We start from the raw sequence: 21,946 nt of genomic DNA on the forward strand, positions 1-21,946 counted from the left end.
TGTTTTGATTTTCCACACACACACCCACACCCACACCCACACCCACACCCACACACACACACACACTTACTGTGGGTGACCCAGCCAACATAATTTGAGCACAATTCCTTTGTCTGCCAAATGTCTGAATTCAATGAAATGGAGTGTTCAAAACTTCTTCAGGATTGGTGGGTCCCCTGCGGGATGGTTGAGCTAATGTAGGCTAATGTGTTTAGCATTCCCCAGGACATAGACATATCTGATATTGGCAGAAAGCTTCAATTCTTGTTAATCTAACTGCACTGTCCAATTTACAGTAGCTATTACAGTGAAATAATACCATGCTATTGTTTGAGGAGAGTGCACAGTTTTGAACATGAAAAATTATTAATAAACAAATTAGGCACATTTGGGCAGTCTTGATACACATTTTGAACAGAAATGCAATGGTTCCTTGGATCAGTCTAATACTTTGCGCACACACTGCTGCCATCTAGTGGTCAGAATCTAAATTGCACCTGTGCTGGAATAATACATTATGGCCTTTCTCTTGCATTTCAAAGATGATGGTACAAAAAACTACAAAGAAAACAGTTGTTTTTTTCTTTGTATTATCTTTTACCAGATATAATGTTATATTCTCCTACATTCCTTTAACATTTCCACAAACTTCAAATTGTTTCCTTTCAAATGGTACCAAGAATATGCACATCCTTGCTTCAGGGCCTGAGCTACAGGCAGTTAGATTTTGTATGTCATTTTAGGCAAAAATGGAAAAAAAGTGGCCAATTCTTAAGAGGTTTTAATCTGATCTGAGAATTCTCTTTCATTCAGTGTGAGGAAAATGAGATGTATAATGTATATTTGCTTCTCACAGTTGACATCAGTCAAACTCAAACACATCAAACAAAGCATCAAAGGTGAACACTGGTAGCTATTGTCTCCTGCAGCGTTCACAAGATACCTTTGAAAGCATTTTGAACATCTCAATTGCTTTTATTTCTCTGCAAGTCACCAATTAATTCCAAAAGTATGTAAGAGCATGAGGAAAACAGTTATTCCCCTTCAATTTGAATCCCTGTGTGTCCTTTCTCTATCCCCTTGTACATCAAAAGCTTGGAAAGCTTTCAGCGCTCATTCACCTGTTCTCCTTAACTCTCTCACAGGCAGATCTAAGTAGTTACATTTAATAGTTAAACTGTCTATTAAATAAGTCTTAAGCAATTGCAGTGTCAAGTATAAAATGATAGGTACAAGAAGGTGGTGACAATTTGATCTCGAAGCTCTTAGTGAGGTTTAACAATGGACAGCATGAATCTACGAAATCAGTATTCTACACAGAGACAAGCACAACAGGCTAACATCTGATGGGCAGACTCGCTAGAGAAAGATGGGACAAACCTGTTGTGAAGGGATGGTGCCATGCATGTATAGAAAATCTGGTGTGAGTGTTGGTATGTTTCTGTTCTCCATCTTTTACTGAGGGAGGTTTTACGAAATGGTTACCCCAGAAAGCACTGATCCTATCCCATTGGTCCCCTAGAGAGATGTCTTGTTGATGTCAACCTTGACTGGAAGTGGTCCTGCCTCCTCGCTCTCCTCTGGTTGGTCGATGGCTACAGCAATCACAGGGGTCAGATGGTAGGGGTTGACCTTCTGGACGTCATCAAGAAACTCCTTGTCTCCGTTGATGCTCAGCTGGAAAAAGGAATCAGTTATTCATTAAAATCGATGGAAATGTTCCCATTGTCTCTAGGAGTAATTCCCGCACAGGTAAACACATGTTAATTAAGATAACACTTGAGTGAGTTTACAATTAAAGATGCAGTCCGGGATCTTAAGCACTAACATATCATAAAATGTTTTTGTTTTTTTTGCAAGACAACATACAGTGGCAAGAAAAAGTAGGTGAACCCTTTAGAATTATCTGGATTTCTGCATAAATTGGTCATACAATTTGATCTGATCTTCATCTAAGTCACAACAACAGACAAACACAGTCTGCTTAAACTAATAACACACAAATTATTGTATTTTTCTTGTCTATATTGAATACATAATTTAAACATTCACAGTGTACGTAGGTTGGAAAAAGTATGTGAACCCCCAGGCTAATGACCTCTCCAAAAGCTATTTGGAGTCAGAAGTCAGCTAACCTGGAGTCCAATCAATGAGACGAGATTGGAGTTGGTTAGAGCTGCCTAGCCCTAGAAAAAACTCCCACAAAATTTGAGTTTGCTAGAAGAAGCATTGCCTGATGTGAACCATGCCTTGAACAAAAGAGATCTCAGAAGACCTAAGATTAAGAATTGTTGACTTGCATAAAGCTGAAAAGGGTTACAAAAGTATCTCTAAAAGCCTTGATGTTCATCAGTCCACGCACGGTAAGACAAATTGTCTATAAATGGAGAAAGTTCAGCACTGTTGCTACTCTCCCTAGGAGTGGCCGTCCTGCAAAGATGACTGCAAGAGTACAGCGCAGAATGCTCAATGAGGTTAAGAAGAATCCTAGAGCGTCAGCTAAAGACTTATAGTAATCTCTGGGACATGCTAACATCTCTGTTGACGAGTCTACGATACGTAAAACACTAAACAAGAATGGTGTTCATGAGAGGACACCACGGTAGAAGCCACTGCTGTCCAAAAAAACATTGCTGCACGTCTGATGTTTGCAAAAGTGCACCTGGATGTTCCACAGCGCTACTGACAAAATATTCTATGGACAGATTAAACTAAAGTTGAGTTTTTTGGAAGGAACACACCACACTATGTGTGGAGAAAAAATGGCACAGCACACCAATATCAAAACCTCATCCCAACTGTAAAGTATGGTGGAGGGAGCATCATGGTTTGGAGCTGCTTTGCTGCCTCAGGGCCTGGACAGCTTACGATCATCGACGGAAAAATTAATTCCCAGGTTTAGCAAGACATTTTGCAGGAGAATGTAAGGCTATCTACCCGCCAATTGAAGCTCAACAGAAGTTGTGTGATGCAACAGGACAATGACCCAAAACACAGAATGAAATCAACAACAGAATAGCTTTAACAGAAGAAAATACGTGGCCCAGTCAGAGTCCTGACCTCAACCTGATTGAGATGCTGTGGCATGACCTCAAGAGAGCAGTTCACACCAGGCATCCCAAGAATATTGTTGAACTGAAACAGTTTTGTAAAGAGGAATGGTCAAAAATTCCTCCTGACCGTTGTGCAGGTCTGATCCGCAACTATAGAAAACGTTTGGTTGAGGTTATTTAATGGAGGGTCAACCAGTTATTAAATACAAGGGTTCACATACTTTTCCCACCCTGCACTATGAATGTTTACACGGTGTGTTCAATAAAGACACGAACACTTATAATTGTTTGTGTGTTATTAGTTTAAGCAGACTATGTTTGTCTATTGTTGTGACTTAGATGAAAATCAGATAACATTTTATGACCAATGTGTTTACTTGTGTTTTGATGTGCTGTTCTGGTGCAGTGACAAGGCTGGCACAGCTCAGCCACAACATCACCATGATGGACAGGAAGAGACAGGCAGCCAAGATCCAACGAGGCAGCCCAGAGCGCCTGAGAGAAAGGGGAGGATTAGGTAATGATACAGGCAATACAACTCAGAGGACCTCTAAATCAGAGGGCCCAAATGGGTTGATATGGGCAGATTACTATTCTTGTTCAATATCTCTTCACCTTGACATGCATCCCAGGAAGTCATGTTCAGCGGTTGGGTCTTCCGTATGTTGCTGGACTGCTGGGTGCTTGCCCTTGCCTCCCACCTTGGCTGCTACCTTCTCCCCATGTCCTTTCACACCTGCACAGAGGTGAATACTAATGAGCAACAGACTTTATGAGGAAGTGTAACAAATGTAACCTAATTTCACTCCTCTGGAGATCAATAAAGCATAATCAATTCAATGTAATCCTCCTTTAATGCATTGTATACTATATATTCTACAGCAGGGGTCCCCAACTACATTCAGCCGGGGGCCCATTTTTCTTCAGCAGATGATCCGGGGGCCGGAACATAATTTTCAAATAATTTGTACACTGCAAATTGACCGCAAGAAGTACAAACGGATATAGTATTTGACAAAAACATTATAATTTCAAACGTTGTTTACATTGGGATAGGATCACGTCTCTATATCTGCATGGAAATACTTGAGAACAGATTTCCAAAATTAAAATAACTTGGAGCTGATTTCCTGGTGTTTTGACAGTCTTTAATGTCCAACAATGAAAAAGAGTTTTGTTTTTGCAAATTAAACAAATAAATTCACTCCCGAGCCAAATTCGGCTCACAGGTCAGAAGTTGGGGATCCCTGTCCTACAGGTCTTATGATGTTTTGTACATTATGGGTGTCAGTGTGTGACAGAGCTGCATTCCACCATGGGGTCTCACCATGGGGTCTCTGTGTGTGGGAGTGAATCTGTGGCCAGGGCTTGTCTGCCACATTGGAGCGGGGAGCCTGCAGCTCCGGCAGACTGTACTCGATCTCCGGCTGGCTCTGGGAGGAACAACAAACAAAGTCAATTCAGGAACTAGTAATTACATGCAGTAATTTCACTGAGAAAGAGACAGAAAATGATCTGTTTAACACAGTGAGGTTAAACCATAAAAAAGCCTGGACTAAGAATACTCAATGAACAGCTAAACGACAGAGAGAAATAGACATACCTGTAGACTTAGGTATAGAGAATACTGCCAAATTAACTCAAACAAAAAGGGGACTTGCTAATTATAGGAGAACATTGTATTTTCACATAATGTGTTCTGTTGCAAGCCAGGCAATGTATACCTCAGCCATCTGTAAAATGAAGACAGATGAACTAAAATGAACTTCCAAACAGTACAAAAATGTAATCATCTATTCACACCTTATAATGGCAGTTCAGGTGTAGATTCTAATGAGCAGATTGTATGGATTGTTCTTTGGCACACCAGTGGAGTTTTAAATCAGCATTTCTTTCTTTCTTACTTCATTAAAGGACACCCTTGTTGCCCATTGTGGAGTCTGTCGGTTGGCTGCTCAAGAGCACAACCATTTACCCTCTCTGAGGGGAGTGAAAAGGCCACTTGACTGGAGAAAGTGTCTGAAAAGAGGCCTTAAAAACAGTGTCCTACAGTACGTGAGCGAACGTGCATCACTTGTGTGAAGACAGACTTAATCCCTGTGTACACACACACACACACACACACACACACACACACACACACACACACACACACACACACACACACACACACACACACACACACACACACACACACACACAGCTCTCTCGGCAGAGGCCTTATTGTGCCTTTCATTATGGGGACAGTGTTTCTGGCTTACCCTGGAGAACTCATTAAAATTGGATTTTGGTTACCCTCTACTGAACCTTTCCCAACAACAAGACGGAGGCAGCATCACCGCTCGGCGCTCTCAGCAGCAGGAGGACTGCAAGGGGATCGATGTATGCGTCGGCGGCTTGATGTTGTTTTCTTCTAAACGGACGAAGCAGGCGTTTAGCTGGTCCAGGAGCGAAGCGTCGGTGTCTGGCCTTCCCTTTATAATCCGTGATTGTCTGGAGTCCCTGCCACATACTTCTCGTGTCTGAGCCGCTGAATGGCGACCCCACTTTGTTCCTGTACTGCCGTTTTGCCTCTTTGATTGCCTTACAGAGGTCGTAGCTGGTCTGCACTTCCATGTTCCCAGTCACCTTGCCATGGTTAAATGTGGTGATTCACACTTTCAGTTTTGTGCGAATTCTGCCATCTATCCATGGTTTTTGGTTTTGATCAATTCTAATCGCCAGAGTGGGAACAACATCCTCTATGCAATTCCAGATAAACATAATTACAGAGTCAGTGTAGAGATGGGATAGCTGACAAAGTCACGAAAACGATGCGCACTTTCAATGGGGCAAAAGTTGTTTTCTGGAGGACCAGTTTAGCAACAATGACAATAAACTGCCATGTGGGGAATCGCAAGTGACTCGTTTCATCTTGTTTTGAGGTGTTTTGACTGATTTCATGTCAGTGCTAATATGTCAAAAACCCACTAGCTCGCTAATCAACAACTGTAACGATGTATTTGAGACAAGTGCTCATTGTGCAAATGTCTTTATGTTTTCAATAAACATTGGAGACAAAAAAGTTACTGAACAAAAAATTAAACACAACATGCAACAATTTCAAATTTCAAATTTTACTGAGTTAAAGTTCATGTAAGGAAATCAGTCAATTGAAATAAATTCATTAGGCCCTAATCTATATATTTCACATGACTGTGAATACAGATATGCACCTGTTGGTCACAGACACCTTAAAACAAATGTAGGGGCGTGAATCAGAAAACCAGTCAGTGTGAAACATCTCCTTCACATAGAGTTGATCAGGCTGTTGTGGAATTTGGAACGTTGTCCCACTACTCTTCAATGGCTGTACGTTGCTGGATACTGGCGGGAACTGGAACACGCTGTCATACACATCCATCCAGAGCATCCCAAACATGTTCAATGGGTGACATGTCTGGTGAGTATGCAGGCCATGGAAGAACTGGGACATTTTCAGCTTCCAGGAATTGTGTACAGATCCTTGCGACATGGGACCATGTATTATCATGCTAAAACATGGCACGACAATGGGCCTCAGGATCTTGTCATGGTCTCTCTGTGCATTAATATTGCCATAGATAAAAGGCAATTGTGTTCATTGTCCGTAGCTTATGCCTGCACATACCATAATCCCACCACCACCATGGGGCACTCTGTTCACAATGTTCACATCAGCAAACTGCTCACCCACACGACGCCATACGCCATCTGCCTGGTACAGTTGAAACCAGGATTCATCCGTGAAGTACACACTTTTCCAGCGTGCCAGTGGCCATCGAAGGTGAGCATTTGCCCACTAAAGTCAGTTACAAAGCCTAACTGCAGTCAGGTCAAGACCCTGGTGTGGATGATGAGCATGCAGATGAGCTTCCCTGAGACAGTGTCTGACAGTTTGTGCAGAAATTCTTCAGTTGGGCAAATGTTTCATCAGCTGTCAGGGTGGCTGGTCTCAGACGATCCCGCAGGTGAAGAACCCAGATGTGGAGGTTCTAGGCTGTTGTGAGTTCAGTAGGACGTACTGTCAAATTCTTTAAAACGACGTTGGAGGCGGCTTATGGAAAATAAATTAACATTCGATTCTCTGGACATTCCTGCAGTCAGCATGCCAATTGCACACTCCCTCAAAACTTGAGACATCTGTAGCATTGTGTTGTGTGACAAGACTGCACATTTTAGAGTGGCCTTTTATTGTCCCCAGCACAAGGTGGACCTGTGTAATGATCATGCTGTTTAATCAGCTTCTTGATATGCCACACCTGTCAGGTGGATGGATTATCTTGGCAAAGGAGAAATGCTCACTAACAGGGAAGTAAACAAATTTGTGCACAAAATGTGAAAGAAATAAGCTTTTTGTGCATATGGAAATGTTCTGGGATATTTTATTTAAGCTTATGAAACATGGTACCAACACTTTACATGTTGCGTTTATATTTTTGTTCAGTGTAGTTTACATGTTGTCAACAATCTAAGTCAAGGGCGTCTGTTTTGCCCCATAGTTGCATGCTCCGTTGATACTATTCTCACTGGAACATTTCCCAGTCCGCATGATGAAAACAATCTTGAAGTATAGATTCCGATTGGTCAGACCAACGTTAAACAGTCCTTACCACAGGAGCTTCCTGTTTAAGTTTCTGCCTATAGGTGGGGAGGAGCAGAATGGAGACGTGATCTGTTTTGCCAAAGGAAAGGCGGGGGAGGGCAATGATCCAGTAAGGCTGCCGGTCCAGAAGGCATCCCCAGCCGTGTCCTCAGAGCATGTGCAGACCAGCTGGCTAAAGTGTTTACGGACATATTCAATCTCTCCATATCCCAGTCTGCTGTCCCCACTTGCTTAAAGATGTTCACCATTGTTCCTGTACCCAAGAAAGCGAAGGTAACTGAACTAAATTACTATCGCCCCGTAGCTCTCACTTCTGTCATCATGAAGTGCTTTGAGAGGCTAGTTAAGGACTATATAATCTCCACCTTACCTGACACCCTAGACCCACTACAATTCGCATATCGCTCCAACAGATCCGCGGACAACATAGTCACTATTGCATTGCACTGCCCTATGTAAGAATGCTGTTCATAAACTACAGCTCAGCCTTCAAAGCCATAGTGCCCTCCCAGCTCATCATTAATCTCAGGGCCTTTGGTCTGAACCCCTCCCTGTGCAATTGGTTCCTGGACTTCCTGACGGGCTGACCCCAAGTGGTGAAGGTAGGTAACAACACCTCCACCACACTGATTCGACATGGGGGCCCCACAGGGGTGCGTGCTGCTCAGCCCCCTCCTATACTATCTGTTCACTCATGACTGCGTGGCCATGCACGTCTCCAACTCAATCATCAAGTTTGCTGACCAGACTGGTCACAAGAAAGGACCGTCGATTTCGGACGTTTGAAAAGGTTCTGAGGACGTCAATATATGCCCCCCCCCCCCCCCCCCCCCAAAAAAAAATTATGGCAGAGCACTAGGCTCAGAGCCAGAGTGCGCTGCTTAGACGATTGCACCACAGCAGTTTACAATTCTCTAGCAAGCAGGGAGAGTACTTGATGATGTTTTAAGCCTTCCCCAAACCATAGCCCTAACCTTAACCACACTGAATTAATACCTAAACTTAACCCTATGAGTTGTTTCTGTTTTAACCCTGTAACCACGCAGAATTAACACTGTAACCACGCTGAATTAAAGGGTAAAAAAATAAAATAATCGACGTTCCTCCAATAACGGCAAATTCCTAAGTGAAACTATAAGATCAGGTTGTGGTGACGACAACAGTGGTAGGCCTGATTGTGGCTCCCTCCAGTAACCACGAGCACAAGTGTTCCTTGATTTTAACTGGCGGTTTTATTCTGTAGTTTTAGTCAGAATTATCACCTTCCGTGAGAACTCTAAAGTAAATGAACATACAGTTAAGCACACTCTTATAAACTTTCTTGTCTTATGAGTGACTTATTAGCTTGATATGACTCTGAAGCGCTTACATACATAAAAACAGTTTAGCTGGAGATATAACAGATTAAACACATGAATAAAGGAAAAATACCTCATTGGCTGCTTATTACAGAAGGGAGGAAATCAAAAACTTCACACTTCTTACTCCTGGCATGAATTCACACTTCATATTTAAATTATTATAACGTTACCATCCTAACATACACGTTTCAACCGTTACGAACTACACTGAATACACGAAAAACCTAGCTAACACAGTGTGGGATTGCCTTCGCTCCAAAAGTGTGTTTCTACGATAATAATCACCGTTACAACAGTTCTTAGCAAGTTCTGCTTGTCTTACCATTTCCCCTGCATAGCGAACACAGAAAGAATTCAAACAAAAACAACGACATAGACTGACAGGTTAACTGTCAGTTACACTGACTACCAACAACGATGAGACAGCCTACTGGGAGGAGGTGAGAGCCCTGGTGAAGTGGTGCCAGAAAAATAACTTCTCCCACAACATCAATAAAACGAAGGAGCTAATTGTGGACTACAGGAGACAGCAGAGAGAGCACACCCCCATCTACATCGATGGGGCCGCAGTGGAGACGGCCAAAAGCTCCAAGTTCCTAGGAGTGCACATCACTGACAACCTGAAATGATCCCTTCAGACAGTGTGGTGAAGAAGGCGCAACAACTCCTCTTCAATCTCAGGAGGCGGAAGAAATTTGTCTTGGACCCTAAAACCTCAAACTTCTACAGATGCACCATTGAGAGCATCCTGTTGGGCTGTATCACCGCCTAGTACAGCAATTGCACCATCCACAATCGCAGGGCTCTCCACCACTATATCAGGTATCAGAGGAAGGCCCAAAAAATTGCCGAAGACCCCAGCCACCCAAGTATAGACTGTTCACTTTGCTACCGTCTGGCAAACAGGCTCCGAGACAGCTTCAACCCCCAAGCCATAAGACTGCTAAACAGCCAGACTGCTATAAATAGTCAATTAATGGAACCAGAACTAGAGTAAGTCAGTACAGCTATCTTGCACTGACCCTACACACACTCACTAGCGCAGGGCTATCCAACCCTGTTTATGGAGAGCTACCCTAATGTAGGTTTTTACTCCAACCTCAGTTGTAACTAACCTCATTCAACTTATCAACCAAGTAATTATTAGAATCAGGTGTGCTAGATTAGAGTTGGAGCGAAAACCTACAGGTTGGTAGCTCTCCAGGAACAGGGTTGGAGAGCCCTTCACTAGATTATATATACACACACTCGCTCACACACATTACATTGACACTCCCACACAAAACCCCCACACACACACAACCCCCCCCCCCCCCCCCCCACACACACACATTGATCTGGTACAGGTACTACCTGTATATAGCTCCACATTGATCTGGTACTGCTACTCCCTGTATATAGCTCCACATTGATCTGGTGCTGGTACTCCCTGTATATAGCTCCACATTGATCTGGTACTGGTACTCCCTGTATATAGCTCCACATTGATCTGGTACTGGTACTCCCTGTATATAGCTCCATTCTTGTGTATTTTATTTTATTCCATTCTTGTGTTACTTATATTATTTATAAACTCTGCATCGTTGGGAAGGGCACGTAAGCAAGCCTTTCAGGGTAAAGTCTACACCAGTTGTATTCGGTGCATGTGACAAGTAAAATTTAATTTGATTTAATTTGACACTTTCTGCCCTCCAGGACATCTACAGCAGCTGGTGTCACAGGAAGGCCAAGAAGATTATCAAAGACCTCAGGCACCCGAGCCACGGCCTGTTCACCCCACTACCGTCTAGAAGGCGGATACAGTACAGGTGCGTCAAAGCTGGCACCGAGAGACTGAGAACCAGCTTCTATCTCCATGCCATCAGACTGTTAAACAGTCACCACTAGCCGGCCTGCACCCAGTACCCTGCCCTGAACAGTTCTAGTCGGCTACCACCCGGTACTCTAACCTGCACCTTAAAGACTGCTGCCCTATGTACATAGTTATTGAACACTGGTCACTTTAATAATGTTTACATAATGTTTCACCCACTTTATATGAATACACTGTATTCTAGTCATGGCTCATCCTATATAACATATTTTTGTATTTTTCTGGATTATATGTGTATTGCTGTTTTTATTGATCGGTATTACTGCACTGTTGGAGCTAGAAACACAAGCATTTGCTGCACCTGCGATAACATCTGCAAATCTTTATACGACACTAATAAACTTTTATTTTATTTGTATTGGAGTTAAGAGGAGACTCTTTGCTGGTGAGTGATTCTGACATATCAGCTGACCAATAGAAATAGCCTTTAAGAAGTTGTAATGTCTCACTGTAGCACCAAAACAAATAAGCAAAGTATCTGATCAGCCTATTCTCTCTTCATTGATGGAAAATAGATCAGATTTAATGACATAAGTCAATAGTTATGAAAACTGAAAAGAAAAATGACCAGTCAGCGTTTGACTAGTCTACAGGTCAATGTAATTGAGTTCATTAGAGTCAAAACACATGTCAAACTAAAAAGAGAAAACGAAACAAGCAGAAAATAAATTAGCCCCGATGTAGTTATTTAACGATGACATGCAGTGAGTATGTCATCCCTTTTGCCATCAGAACAGCCTAAATTCGTTGGGGTATGGTGTCGAAAGCATTCCGCAGGGATGGATGCTGGCCCACGTTGACTCCAATGCTTCCCACAGTTGTGTCAAGTTAGCTGGATGTCCTTTGGGTGGTGGACCATTCTTGATACCACGGGAAACTGTTGAGCGTGAAAAACCCAGCAGCATTGCAGTTCTTGACACAAACCGTTGCGCCTGGCACCTACTACCATACCCCGTTCAAAGGCACTTCCCATGTTTTCTTTTAACCTTTTGTGTCTTGCCCATTCACCCTCTGAATGGCATACATACACAATCCATGTCTCAATTGTCCCCAGACTTAAAAATCCTTCTTTAACCTGTCTCCTCCCCTTCATCTACACTGATTGAAGTGGATTTAACAAGTGACATCAATAAAGGATCATACAGTAGCTTTCACCTGGATTCACCTGGTCAGTCTATGTCATGGAAAGACCAGGTGTTGCTAATGTTTTGTACACTGAGTGTGTGTTTTGTACACTCACTGTATGTGGTAGACAATAAGGCTTGGTCTTACAAAAGGTTATAGATATTCAGACAAAACTATTGTTATTTTCAAAGTCATTTCACAACCAGTTGTATCTGTTGGAACCAGATGTAACATTGGGAGGAAAGGCAACAGGAAGAGAAGAGTGAACATCTAAGGATGTTAGTAGTTATTGGCTGCCAACTGGGGAGATCTTGCCATCAGTAAAAGTAGGCCTGCCTCCTGATATACATCTGTCATGCATTATGGCACAGAATGTCAAAGGTGCTCTGGTTATAGAGACACAGAAAGCAACAGGGAGGAGGGATCATTTTCCAAATGAACAATCTCCCTTCCCTTATTTGGTATTTTTGGGTTATTGGGGTCACTTTTTTTATAGAAAGGGGGATTTCATAGATGTACATTTCTCCCTGTTTCCTTCAAGGGGGGACCCTGCATAGTGTGCATATTGGACACGGAAAGAATTTAAACAAGACTCCAACCCCATTTCCAAACAAGCGCTCTTCCCCAATCAGTGATGAGAGGGCCACGTCGGCTGTGTTTACTCCCGCTCAGCCCAGAGGAAACCGCTTGATTCTCCCTGATTACCTTGGAGGAGCACTCCTGAAACACTCGGAGGCTGGGATGGCATGAATAAGTGTGATTAAGAAGAAGGCTGCCACTTAACCCAAGTCAAATGTGGGCAGGAGAGGGATGGATGTTCCCAGAGCTGGAACTCAGCCCACTCTCTGAGAGACAGCTAAAGGGAGCTGAGGAAGGGAGAATCTGCCGCTTGCGGGACTGGGACTCAGACCGCCTCCCTCAGACACAGGTGGCTTGCCTGGAGCATTCAGAGAAGCTGCTCTTATCACAGTTGCATGCAAATGCACAAACTTTTTGGAAATATGAGTGTTTATCCCACATTGATATAGAACCCAGATGGTCTTTGTGTGCTATGTTAGCCCTCGGAGCTAAATCCTAAAAGTAATGGACAAGGTATCAATCTCCAGACGTTTGTGTGACTCAATACCACATTAGCCCTGTATGCTAAAGCCTAGATAACTCTTGGAAATTGCGCGTTGTTTTGGGTATCACCTTAGCAAAATACACCTACATTTGCTGCTTAGTGAAGTAAAAGTCATATTTCTTCAAATGACTGATTAATTTAAGGAGAGCACAAGTAATTCCACTGTGAACTAATTCAAATAGAAATCCCTTTGCCCAAATAAACTTATTATACTGAACACTGCATCAAGCGCCATTCATTCCACAAGGTGGCTCTCTCACTAACTCTTAAACTCAGAGGAACTTGATAATCAATTTGTTTTGGTCCGATTCACTTCAGCTCCAGTAGTGCACTGTGTTGCCTTGTATGGCCCTCTTTGGGAACTTACTAAAACTGCTACATAACGTGGATAAACTGCTACCACAGTGGGTCTCTTAACTTTTTCCTGTTTGTTTTGTATCACGCCTAAGGCTGCGAGTCACCATGGTCCTCCTAACTGAGTCCATACACCCTGACTTCCTACCCAGCCCTCTGCTCTGCAGAACCACTCATTCTGTACATCTGCAGTAGTGATTAGTATTGCAGCGGTGGCTTGGCTTCTCTTTCAGCTGTCCCTCAGCCTTAGTGTTTTTTTGTTTCTTTACCCCCAGTCAATCTGTCAAGAGGGTGGCAGTCAGCCAGATGCCCACTAAACGCAGGCCTGTGGCAGCCAGCTCAGAGCCTGTGATGCCCACTAAACGCAGGCCTGTGGCAGCCAGCTCAGAGCCTGTGATGCCCACTAAACGCAGGCCTGTGGCAGCCAGCTCAGAGCCTGTGATGCCCACTAAACGCAGGCCTGTGGCAGCCAGCTCAGAGCCTGTGATGCCCACTAAACGCAGGCCTGTGGCAGCCAGCTCAGAGCCTGTGATGCCCACTAAACACACGCATCCATCCATCACCCCTAAGGCTAAAGAAAAATAATCACGAAGACTGTTGTTTTCATCATTTCATGTTGTCTCACCACATCTCTTTTTATGACTGGATTTACAGATCTCTGTTGTCCTTCTATATTCAGCCAGCCTGTCTTGACTTAGCCGTCACGGATAAAGTAAATATGTAGAGTACTGATCCCACACCCTTTCCCCCTAATGTCTGAGGCAAGTTCACCTTTGTAGCCCCCGAAGTTTGAGTTACAGCTGTACCCTGGAGTGAAAGACACTCCCAAAACTAATCACAGCACCCCTAAGAGTCACTGAGTTCTGTGTAACTTGAGTCCTGTCTGACGAACCCTGACAGTGTCTTACCTGGAAGACGAGCACCTTGCCGTCGTCGGCCTGCAGGTAGAAGGTCCAAGTAGAGGAGATGAAGCTCTGAGCAGAGCTGACGATGTCGTTACACCAGCTGGACACGGTGTCCATGACGGAGGGGGGCATGGGACGGTGGGCCATGGCCTTCAACTGCAGGTAATAAAAGGTGGAACTGTTGAGTTTAGGTGCATTTATTTAATATGGCAAAGTCATGTGAAGTGAGAGTGTGAAGGTGTGTGGGGGGCAAAGGGGAGCGTGTAAAAGTGGATGTGAAAGAGAGAGACAGTGTAAATCCAACGCACATTCCTCGTCGTTTGAGGGGTGCAAAATCCACTTGTCACTTAAATCTCGCTAGATTTATTACTTTAATTTTATTGTTGAGACTCTTTCATACTCTTGTTTGTGCCTGTCGTTTTTCCCCGTTAACCTTACAACCGTGTAAATGTTTCTAAATAACCTATCAAACACACCACAGTAATGGCTGAAATGGGCTCAGTGAAATACATTGTCTTTCCGTTGAATCTATAAGAACGCTAAAGCTTCGCCTGGGATTTAACGTACCCTCTCAACACTTACATTACAAGAAAGAGAAGATCACTTTATTTTGATGAGTGTTCATTTTTTGTGGAATTTAAAAAAAGTAATTTAACACAGTTGAAATGTTTACAAATTAGATGCAATGAAATAAAAAGCAATTTTCAAAAATGAGCACAGATTATAGTGATATTATGTCTGATCTTGCAAACAATGTAACGTATGTGTAGATACAGTGCATTCGAAAGAATTCAGACCCCTTGACTTTATCCACATTTTGTTACAGACAATTCTAAAATTGATTAAATAAAATATCATCAAACTACACACAATACCCCATAATGACTAAGTAAAAACAGGTATTGAGAAATGTTTGCTTATTTAAAAAACAGAAATACCTTATTTACATAACTATTCAGACCCTTTGCTATGAGACTCAAAATTGAGCTCAGGTGTATCCTGTTTCCATTGATCATCCTTGAGATGTTTCTACAACTTGATTGGAGTCCACCTGTGGTAAATTCAATCGATTGTAAATTATTTGGAAAGGCACACACCTGTCTATATACGGTGGTGTAAAGTATTTAAGAACAAATACTTTAAAGTACTACTTAAGTAGCTTTTTGGGATATCTGTACTATACTTTACTATTTATATTTTTGACTACTTTTACTTTTACTTCACTACATTCCTAAAGAAAATCATGCACTTTTTACTCCATACATTTTCCCTGACACACAAAAGTACGTATTACATTTTGAATGCTTAGCAGGACAGAAAAGTGGTCCAATTCAAGCACTTATCAAGAGAACATCGCTGGTCATCCCTACTGCATTTGATCTGGTGGACTCACTAAACACACATGCTTAGTTTGTAAATTATGTCTGAGTGTTGGAGTGTGCCCCTGGCTATAAGTAAATTTTAAAAACAAGAAAATTGTGCCGTCTGGTTTGCTTAATCTAAGGAATTTGAAATGATTTATACTCTTACTTTTACTTTTGATACTTAAGTACATTTTAGCAATTACATTTACTTTTGATACTTAAGTACATTTAAAACCAAATACTTTTCGACTTTTACTCAAATAGCATTTTACTGGTTGACTTTCATTTTTACTTGAGTCATTTTCTATTAACTATATTTACATTTCCTCAAGTATGACAATTGGGTACTTTTTCCACCATTGTCTATATAAGGTCCCACAGTTGACAGCGCATGTCAGAGCAAAAACCAAGCCATGAGGTCGATGGAATTGTCCGTAGAGCACCGAGACAGTATTCTGTTGAGGCACAGATCTGGGAAAGGGTACCAAAAAATGTCTGCAGCATTGAAGGTCCTCAAGAACACAGTGGCCTCCATCATTCTTAAATGGAAGAAGTTTGGAACCACCAAGACTCTTCCTAGAGCTGGCCGCCCAGCCAAACTGAGCAATCTGGGGAGAAGGGCCTTGGTCTGGGAGGTGACCAAGAACCCGATGGTCACTCTGACAGAGCTCCATAGTTCCTCTGTGGAGATGGGAGAACCTTCTAGAAGGACAACCATCTCTGCAGCACTCCACCAATCAGGCCTGTATGGTAGAGTGACCAGACGAAAGCCACTCCTCAATAAAAGGCACATGAAGGCACGCTTGGAGTTTGCCAAAGGGCACCTAAAGACTCTCAGACCATGAGAAACAAGATTCTCTGGTCTGATGAAACCAAATTGTACTTTTTGGTCTGAATGCCAAGTGTCACGTCTGGAGGAAACCTGGCACCATCCCTTAGTGAAGCATGGGGGTGGCAGCATCATGCTGTGGGGATGTTTTTCAGTGGAAGGGACTGGGAGACTAGTCAGGATCGAGGCAAAGATGAACGGAGCAAAGTACAGAGAGATCCTTGATGAAAACCTGCTCCAGAGTGCTCAGAACCTCAGACTGGGGCCAAGGTTCACCTTCCAACAGGACAATGACCTTAAGCACACAGCCAAGACAACGCAGAAGTGGTTTCGGGAACAAGTCTCTGAATGTCCTTGCGTGGCCCAGCCAGTTCCCGGACTATCGAACATCTCTGGAGAGACCTGAAAATAGCTGTGCAGTGAAGTTCCCCATCCAACCTGACAGAGCTTGAGAGGCTCTGCAGAGAACAATGGGAGAAACTCCCCAAATACAGGTATGCGAAGCTTGTAGCATCACACCAAAGAAGACTCGAGGTTGTAATCGCTGCCAAAGGTGCTTCAACAAAGTACTGAGTAAAGGGTTTGAATACTTATGTAAATGTGATATTTCCGGGGGGTTTTCAACTGTGGGACCTTACATAGACAGGTGTGTGCCTTTCCAAATCATGTCCAATCAATTGAATTTGAACTCCAATCAAGTTGTAGAAACATCTGAAGGATAATCAATGGAAACAGTATGCACCTGAGCTCAATTTCGAGTCTCATAGCAAAGGGTCTGAATACTTATGTAAATAAGGTATTTCAGTTTTTTCTTTTTAATAAATATGCAAAAAAATTCTCAAAACCTGTTCGACCTATCAATTTTGAGATTTGTTGGCATTTTGGTCCATTATTAATATTAGTATTTTCAAAAAGTAAAAACAAAAATGTCAAAATCTTGATGAAAATGTATATTTTCTTTAGTTTGCCATACTACCGTCATCAAAAATATTTATGAATTTTAACCACTTTAAAATGGACATACATCAATAATGAGACATCTCCACATTTGCATATCTTAATTCAATATTTCAGAAACATTTTAATATAAAAACGTATATTATTTGTGTCTACATTCAACTGGTAAAAGCTGATTGTGATATGATTAAGATTTTCTTTTAAATCCCTATTAGTGTTGTGGTACCTGACCTTAAAACCTTATAACAATTTTGATGACTGTTGCTAGTGTGAATGTATGAGGGTGTATACGGGTATATGAGGGTGTGTGTGTGTGTGTGTGTGTGTGTGTGTGTGTGTGTGTGTGTGTGTGTGTGTGTGTGTGTGTGTGTGTGTGTTTTACTGAAATCCTACGAAGTGACCATGCTCACCTTCCTCCTCTTGATCTCAGGTTCAGAGGGCTGGCTGGCACAGCCGGTGCTGCATGCCTCCTGCTCCAGCAGCTTGCTGTATGCTTCCTGGCAGGCTACAGAGAAAGAGAGGCGGAGAGAGATAGAGGGGGAGAGAGATGGGAGGGCACAGGAGAGAAAAGACAGAGAGACAAGATAAACAGATAGGGAGGGAGAAAATACAGCATCTGTCATTGCATCCCTATTCACCCCTCCCTACAGTCATCCATATCAGAACATTTGGGCAACTGCTGCCTGGACCAAGGAGGATAGCAGATCACAGCATGTTCAACAAACAAGCACAGCTTCAGTTGAGCCACACACAAACACATGACTTTTGAACTTTTACTGTTGAAAAGCGATATCCTAAGTATAACTACAGTAAAGTACACACACTAAAGTGTAAAAAAAAAAAGGAGTTGGTCTGATGTTCAAATGTGATGTGATGTCAGCAGCCTCCCCCGTTGGTTAAGGAACATTAGAGGAGCAATGGGCCATATGCCATGTCATATCTGACCTGCACCACCTATTGAAATTTGCCTTATAAGTAAATCAGGTGTTAAATGAGGTGAAAATGAGACTGGATGAGGACTTTAATGTAATTTGGCTCTGGCACAGGCACATGAAACGCCTACTAGTAAATTAAGTGTGCTTTCTGGCTTTGAAGCACAGCTTGGGATAGTTCTCTGCAAAGATTAAACCCAGGGTCAAAGTTATGTAACAGTACTATAACAACACCTTGAAGTGGATCACAGGTAGGATCTCTGCTCTTGGTGATAGGCTGCCCTGTAGTATCCACCTGGCTTCATTGAGACCCCACCCTGTGAGTCAGGCTGCCTTACCTCCTTGACACTCCTCTCTGCTGGTGTTGAAGCCGGCATTTCCATTTACAAACTGACAGATGGAGTAAAGACGACAACCACGGTGACAGGCATTCAGAATGGAGTCCTTCAGGATAAAAATAAAAACATAGGAGGTAAATATGCTATGACCACAGAAAAAATGTATATTGTCCATGACAATGTACTTTAAGCAAATGTATAACTTGATAGAGGGATTTCAATTGGATTTCAGTTTTTCTAATAGATATGTCAAATGAGTTAAGGTGTTATCGGCACAAGTTGAGGCACAAGATGGCCTGAGAAATGTGGTTGTCTCACCTAAACTATGAATGCACTAAATCTAAGTTTCTCTGGATAAGAGTGTCTGCTAAATAACTAAAATGTAAATGTAAAATATTGCAAATGCCTGGGAATGTTGTGATGAGTGAAGAATTACAATCACTTGGTCACAGTTTTCTCCAAGCCTGGTTCTAATACAGAAGAACCAAACAGCGTCCCCAAGCGACTGACACGGGAACGTGATAGACAAAGAGATCCCCATGTCCGACGACCCCTGTCCGCCGATTTACTTTACAGGCGTATTTACAGTATCATGCGTATAATCGTTTCAATTAACTGCATTATTCCGTGTTCATTGTGTGTCTAGCGGGACATTATTCTGGCCAAGGATTTACGGTTCCTTTGTATAGATATTTATTTGCTTACTCCAGTGGCAATTACAGTCCCATCATGAATAAAATAAACTCTCAACATCTGTTCAAGCACTATTTGTCATCTGTTCCAATAATATGCGCACATCAAAGGCATACATTAGGGCCTATAGGCTGGTGCAGTGTTCTGAAAACAGGTGATTCCGCATAGTTCATGGTGATCCATTTTGCTGCTCTGCTCCGCCCTGCATGATGTCTGAACCACACCTGAGCAGAGCTGAGGCGATGAGTAGGTGGGAAAATAACAACCTTGCCGAGAGACAGACACTAATCCATTACTAAGCTACAATAATTTTTCAAATTGTACATTATTTAAGATGTTTTAAACATGGATATTGTAATCATTTAGCTATTATTTACATATCTTGCATATTGTGGTTCATGGACAAATAGATATTTCAGCTCACAATGAGGCAACCAGGAAACCATGCAAGTGCAATAGACTATTGGAGAATAGGCTACCATCTGCTTGGTCCGGTGCCCTCACAGTGATTTTATGACTTGATTTAATATAAACATCCAGGGATTATCTAATGAAAAGACATTTGTGTAAATAAATCATGATGAAGTAGGTGGAGTACCCAGGCTATATGGATAGTGGAGGACCAGAGCTGTGAGAATGCGTCATAAAACGATAATTTCGGCCTAATTGTCCAAGATAATTTCCACTCAGTTCTTGAAATGAAGATAGGTAGCGTTGCGTACTGATGTTGCGATTTTAGGATAAGCATGCCAATTAGTAAAATGATGGGCCTTCGTTAAGGATTGGCCATATTACATTTACAAGAGATTGCCAGAATTGAAAGATTAAAGGGACATCTACCGATATTCGATATACCGTATTCAATTTCGTATACAGTCGTCGAAATGTAAGCACTTACTATGGCAGTTATTCAAGCACGAAAATATACTTTTCTGTCACATTTATATTTAACCTAATATATTCAGCTTTTCTGCTATTCATGAATTATGTATTTAGACTATAGTTTCCAAGTGTCACTTACTTTAGCTGGGCTTTTGTTTTTGACGGTGATCTGGCATTGCTTTTTGCAGTAATTGATGTCGCCTAGTTGATTGTCAAATAGATCAGAAGACGCAGCTACCAGCCCCGCCAGAAGCAGCGAGACGACGACGAAGACACCGCACACCCTGCAGCCGAACTGAAGCATTTAAAAGCCGGATTTGAACACCACAGTCTGGGCGAACACTGGCGCTTTTAGTGGACTCTGAGCTTCTCAGTTGGATGACGCTTCAACCCGATTTCTATCTGCTTCGGTAATATTGTGCTATGGTTTTGTGGTGTCGTCACTCCAAAAATCATCACGCTCACGCTGCTGCGCGCCCCCTCTTTGTGCGCTCTGCACTCCACAGTGCAAATTCACTGCAGTGCATAGGCCCACTGCTAGCATTCATACATTGTATGATGGAATGTCTATATCATGGGGAAATAAAATAGACAGTAGCCTATTTTCACTTAGATATAGTCTATCTGTTATTTAACCAGTCTGTAAGATAATCGTTATCATTCCTTCCCATTTTTTACAAGGCCTCTGTAAATAAGAGAAGGCGATTAAATTATTGCAATAATGATCCTATTGTCTAATGACATGGAATATAGGCCTAACAATGTTTCATGTAGGCAAAACATCACAATTCAACTGGTAACTAAAACATAACAATTCAACTGGTAACTAATTAATGCACGAGGGGGTGGGGTATCTGGCCAATATAAGATGGCTAAGGGCTGTTCTTATGCATGACTCAACATGGAGTGCCTGGATACAGCCCTTAGCCGTGGTATATTGGCCATATACCACAAAACCCCGAGGTGCTTTATTGCTATTATGAACTGGTTACCAACGCAATTAGAACAGTAAAATGCTTTTTTTGTCATACCCGTGGTATATGGTCTGATATATTACTGCTTTGAGCCAAATCAGTATTCAGGATTCAAACCACCCGATTTATAAATACAATTATAAACTGGATGGTTCCAGCCCAGAATGCTGATTGGCTGACCGCCGTGGTATATGAAACCGTATACCATGGGTATGACAAAACATTAGTTTTTACTGCTCTAATTACTCCATTAACCAGTTTATAATAGCAATAAGGCACTTCTGGGGTTTGTGGTATATGGCCAATATACCACGGCTAAGGGCTGTATCCAGGCACTCTGCGATGCGTCGTGCATAAGAACAGCCCTTAGCCATCTTATATTGGCCAGATACCACAGCCTCTTGGGCCTTATTGTTTAATTATAGACTGGTTATAGAGAGCCCACCTGATGGCACAGTGCAGTTTATGAGGCATGCACTAACCTACTGACCCACAGTCTTTTAGTCTAAATTAGTATTGTATAATACTATAATATAGGCCTACTAATATGGCCTAACTA

At 42.3% G+C, this 21,946-nt stretch overlaps 1 protein-coding gene across 1 annotated transcript; it reads right to left on the bottom strand.

Annotated features, from left to right (window-relative positions):
• Positions 1 to 681: 681 nt before the first annotated feature.
• Positions 682 to 20,808, bottom strand: LOC120051796 (transmembrane protein 59-like). Its single transcript, XM_038998684.1, has 8 exons — positions 20,553 to 20,808; positions 18,839 to 18,944; positions 17,979 to 18,073; positions 14,422 to 14,574; positions 4,381 to 4,486; positions 3,669 to 3,789; positions 3,431 to 3,548; positions 682 to 1,677 (listed from the first exon to the last, which is right to left on the bottom strand). The coding sequence occupies exons 1-8, from the start codon at positions 20,715 to 20,717 to the stop codon at positions 1,519 to 1,521; spliced, it is 1,023 nt and encodes a 340-aa protein (XP_038854612.1). The 5' UTR covers positions 20,718 to 20,808; the 3' UTR covers positions 682 to 1,518.
• Between the last annotated feature and the right edge of the window lie 1,138 nt (positions 20,809 to 21,946).

The sequence above is a fragment of the Salvelinus namaycush genome, chromosome 8 (genome assembly GCF_016432855.1).
Source record: "Salvelinus namaycush isolate Seneca chromosome 8, SaNama_1.0, whole genome shotgun sequence".
NCBI lineage: Eukaryota > Metazoa > Chordata > Actinopteri > Salmoniformes > Salmonidae > Salvelinus > Salvelinus namaycush.